Source organism: Laetiporus sulphureus (genome assembly GCF_001632365.1).
Source record: "Laetiporus sulphureus 93-53 unplaced genomic scaffold LAESUscaffold_123, whole genome shotgun sequence".
Lineage (NCBI taxonomy): Eukaryota > Fungi > Basidiomycota > Agaricomycetes > Polyporales > Laetiporaceae > Laetiporus > Laetiporus sulphureus.
In genome coordinates, this window is record NW_024468632.1 from 10,492 (window position 1) to 15,367 (window position 4,876).

At 54.8% G+C, this 4,876-nt stretch overlaps 2 protein-coding genes across 2 annotated transcripts; both read right to left on the bottom strand.

Annotated features, from left to right (window-relative positions):
- Positions 1-107: 107 nt before the first annotated feature.
- On the bottom strand, positions 108-651 carry LAESUDRAFT_765254 (uncharacterized protein; the record flags this gene model as incomplete). Its single annotated transcript, XM_040913618.1, has 3 exons — positions 108-372; positions 434-499; positions 569-651. 3 exons carry the CDS (start codon positions 649-651, stop codon positions 108-110), a joined length of 414 nt encoding a protein of 137 aa, XP_040757459.1.
- A 1,084-nt stretch (positions 652-1,735) lies between these two features.
- Positions 1,736-2,096, bottom strand: LAESUDRAFT_765255 (uncharacterized protein; the record flags this gene model as incomplete). The annotated part of the gene is made up of 3 exons (XM_040913619.1): positions 1,736-1,824; positions 1,886-1,927; positions 1,967-2,096. 3 exons carry the CDS (start codon positions 2,094-2,096, stop codon positions 1,736-1,738), a joined length of 261 nt encoding a protein of 86 aa, XP_040757460.1.
- Between the last annotated feature and the right edge of the window lie 2,780 nt (positions 2,097-4,876).

Here is a 4,876-nt window from a genome sequence, read left to right on the forward strand (position 1 = left end):
GCGGGAATGGTAGTCGGTGCGAAGGTGGGGGTGAAGGTCGCGAGGATAACTTCAGTTGCGCCTGGTGCAGTGGAAAGGATGTCAGCATACATAGAGCATCGATATAGTTATTGATGATGAGGCACACCTGCTGCGTCCGTGGTGGTATAATAATAGGTGGTGAGACCGGCTTCGGTTGATGTTGGTGCCCCAACGACCACTGCGGGCGTAGTCGTCGTCGTCGTCGGGATTGCAACAGGCGTCGTCGTCGTCGTCAGCGGTGTGGTAGTCGTCGTCGGCGCGGTAGTCCTCGCCGTTGTTGTAAGAGCCGTAGTGAGCTCCGTGTCTGTGTCTGTGGCCGTATCCGTTAACGCGCCCGCGAGAATAGTCGACCTAGATGCATAATTTCCGTATCAGCGATCGCCCCACCATCGAGTGCGCTATATGCACGCACTCTATGGATGTCGTGACTAGGCCTAATGGATCGAGCGTGATCAATTCGACGACGGTGTAGCCGTACCTGTGCGTGCAGTGTCAGTCAGTCCCGGAAGCGCTGCGCAGTCGGTTTCAAAAAGCAGGCGCCGCTCACTCGTCGGTAGCGGTGATCAACTGCGCGTATATGGGGAGCACACAGGCGGCCGCAGCGGCAAGAGACAGCAGGGAAGGCCGCATGTCGGATGAGGCGACGAGACGGGGTTACAGCCCAGTCGAGTGGCGACATCTCTGTGCGAAGGCGTCATGACGTCGAGGACAGTCCCCGCGCTGTGATCGGGTGCGACGTTGGGGACATTCGCGCGCCTAACGCGTCCACTGTCCAACTCGCGCTCCACTCTGCCATCCACTCACCGCTTCTTGTTCATCGATGCCCTCCGCCAAGTCGCTCTCTGCTTTCCATTCCATCCGCTCGTCGCTTCCTGTCCATCGACGCCTATGTTCTCAGAGACGAAGAACACGCACCTACATGCAACGCCTCGGCGCTCAATATGGTCCGTTCGCGCACTCTGTCCAGCTGGGTACCTCCACGATAAAGGTACGTGCAACGATCATATGGATGAGTGCAGCGAGCCAGCCAGGGGTCCGTAGTGGAGAGTCTTCAAGTGTTCGCGATCGGCGGTGGGTGAGGACATGGATTGACTTGCAGGTGAGTGCCCCTCCCTTCGGTGACGGTGAGACTCCGCGTCGTGTGGAGGGAAAGAGCGAGGAGGGCATCGAGCAAGGCGGCAGAGACACTGCAATACGAGTCGTGAACGCTCCTCGCGCGCATCGTGCTCGCAGTCGCGCAGACGGATGTCGACGGACAGACCGTGTACAGAGCGCGCGAATATATTTCTTTTCACAGGAAGCTTGGACGACCGCAGATAATGTGAGAGATGGGGGCTGGTACATGGCAGATAGGGCTCAAAGTATAGCCCATACACAGAGGGACTCGCGTTGGTCGTTTTGAAGCACACAACGCCAGCTCCCGTAAATCCTTCCATTTCCATTTCGTCTCCTCTCTAACACACTACTAACATGACTTATATATCCTATAGCATGTAACTCCATCCAGCACTCACCTTTTCCCGCTCAGTAATAACCATTTCCGCCGATTCCGAACCGCGTTTTCATCGTCTCTCTCGCTCCTTTTCATCCAACGTGATCCCAATCACCACCCACCCATCTAGCCCACTCCGCGCCTTTCCAAAGACCATCCTGGCCGTCCATGATAGCATCTTTTTGTGCATAACCAGCTCGCTGCAATGGATACGGTCCATCGTCAACCTGACGCAATGAACGCGCCACGCTTGTTGACCTCGCGCTTGTCGGGCAGGGTGAGCGTCTTTTCAAGTCTGCTCTCGGTCGACGCTTTCTGACCATATCGGATGAGATCAGTAGAATGAAGACCTGGAAGGAAAGATCGGCGTACCTATCGACGTTATGGGCGCATGCGCGCCCACGAGCTCCGCAACTATCCACGGTAAGCACGGATGGCTACGCCATGGCTTACGTTCGGTCAGGATCGCGTGAGTATGCTGAGCGCGCCGGACTTGGAGGACATGTGACCGCTTCAAGGCATGCAATGACTCCGCGCGACCGTTATCCGGCGTGGATTGACAAGCACCATGCAGGCTTGACATCGCGATGGTGAGTTTTGTTTGTACCGTGGTCCGGGAACGTGTCGTGAATGGCATGATGATCATGTAGGTTGATCGTGAGCAACGTGAAGCAGAGCATGACGCGCGTCCTGGAAACGCGGAAAATCGAGGGCACCTGGGAGGCCGACGCGATGGTCGACAATCTACCACCATGTTACATCTCCGAGACATGCGCCGGGTATAGAACTTGCTCGAATGATGCTGTGAGCATCCGTTGGGCCACAAGGATCATCGCACGACGAAGTGCCCTCGCACGATGCTGCAGCGGACGGGCTGACACCAGCTAGACAGCCGGTAGCCTGTCGCTCATCTGCGTGGGAGCGCAAGTCAGGTCTGACGTGTCTTGCTAGATATCTTGACGGTCGAGCAGATCGTGTGGTCAGGCTCACGACCTGGGGGGATAATATGACGGTCGGGCACGCTCTTGACGAGATTGCACGGTGTTTCGTGGGCAGGCATTGCTGAGAGCTCGAGGTGAGTGCCAGGTACCGGCAAGGATGTCGCGATGAGCCGTGGGTTTGTACAGAGACCCTCCAAGATGACCCAGCCAGTCGTGGAGGTGGCAGCAGTAGCGGTGCGAGCTGCGCTCATGCGGACTGCTATAGGTGAGACCTCATGATTCGTCGTACACGACGAGTCCGTCGCACTGATGGTGTGGACACGTTCGTGACTTCAGGCAAACTACAGACGGTGTCGTGCGCCGTGGAGGATGAGTGGGCCTCCTCGATCCAGGTGCGGAGGCAGCAGTAATGGTTGGAGAATGCGTGAGCTGTATGAGCTACACACTCGCGACGGAGCATCGGTACGGCCCGGCGAATCTTCATGCACATCGGGTCTGTCACGCTAATCATGTTGTTCGCTTCGTGGCTAGGAGACGACCCGATAATGGCGGCATGCACGCCGAGCAGACCACGGGTACACTGGCATGCCACCTCGGTACAGATGCGGGGGTGCGAATGGCATCGTCGCGTGCTTGACGGAACGAGCGCGTTCGCAAAGAACGACATCACCGCTCACGTTCGATTGTCGACAGGGTGGAGTTCAGCCAGCTATAGGACTCGCGACGAAGATGTTGGGTCTGGTGCGAGCTGGCGTAAGTGCTCTCGAGAATCTTGTCATGGATATGGGTTACCTTGAATATATCAGATGCCATCCTCGAACCTTGATCGCTGTTCGCGTTGAGAAACTTGCCCGTTCGTGTCCATGAAGCTGTACAGACACGTTAGCGATCTAGTTTCCCAGCGCGCCTACCCGCATTGATGAATAAGGTACTTGCTCGGATGCACTCGTAGCAACCATATTGATCCTGTAGGGAAGTGCACAGATCGGGCGAGTTTCTGATCAGCGACGATGAACGATGGGATGCACGGGAGATGCGTACCGTTGAGCAGGTGGTGTACAGCTGAACGCGCACATGTGACTATGTCGGGGCAGGTGGCGGTGATCGACACGCTTTGGACGCGACAATTGACTTGCATGCGCTGTCACCGCGAGCTCCTGAAAGGTTCCTGTGCCTCTGCTTCATTTTAGCTCGCTCTAGATGAAATACACCAACACTTATCTTGCAACTGCTCTGGGTGTGCTTCACTATGGCTAGCCGTCATCTGCTTGGAAGCTAGAGGGTGCGTAAAGAATATCGAGTGCTTTTGATATATTCAGGCGGGTGCAAGTTATTTCACAGCAGCGAGGTGCAGAGGGACGGTGTCACCATTCCGGGAGAAGAGAGACTGTAAGGAGCAGGGGCATTTCAGGGAATGGCGACACAGTGAGGGAAAGGGAAATGCACAGAGCTTCAAGTCCCTCCTCACGGCTTTCGTGTATTTCTAGGCAGAGACCACCCTCGTCAGCTCCAAAATTAAGACTCAGAACGTTGATGTTCTGCAGAACTCATGATATCCGGTGTCACATATCCTGCGCCCGGGGAGTGACCCGGCATAGAGTTCATCTCTTCTGTCCAACCGAGGGTTATCCGAACCTTCCGATTCGTCTCATGCCTTGCTGCTCTCCGCATAACCGCCGCGCCGGCCTAGCTGGCCGAGTTCACCGATCACCTCCAGCACACCACCTGCGGTGTCAGGAGACCACGATGCAGCGTCTAGATGCAATTCATGCTACGCGAAGTCAATCTCGCAACCACTTCGATTGTTGATGACCGGAATTTGTATCAAAAATTTACGTCACTTCTCACGCATCGCGGCGTCCGAAATTCATGCATTTGGAAACACGCTGATCACACCACAGGGTAAGTACAGAGGGCAATGTGTTTGTTCAATGATGCCTCCGTCTTTTGACAGATCACGGCAAGAGATTCTGTCCGATCTTGTTCACAGAGCATATACATACCAGTTGAAAAAAAATGATCCCGGTTGGCTGAAGAATTTCACTGAGCAATGCATGACATCCGAACGAAGTTCAGGGCTTCCCTTCTGGACTGCAGAGCCTCATGGTCGATGTACGGCATCATGCCCATGAGTATGAACTCTTATCTTGAAGCTGTGAGGTTCGTGATGTCGCGATTGCGGCTCACCATTCATAACCTCAACATGCATCAATGTCCGCATTGGCCGACAGGCGGTCTCTGCACAGTAGAATGTATAAAATGAGCTTCATATTCATAGGTAAAAGGACATGTATCGAGATACAGACATTCAAAATCTCTCGAACACGAAGGAGGAAATACCTTTGAATACCTCTGAGTCTGACAAATCTCGACATGAAAGCCACGTAGGATTGAGATTACCTGAGAGTCTGGCCCTGTGCGC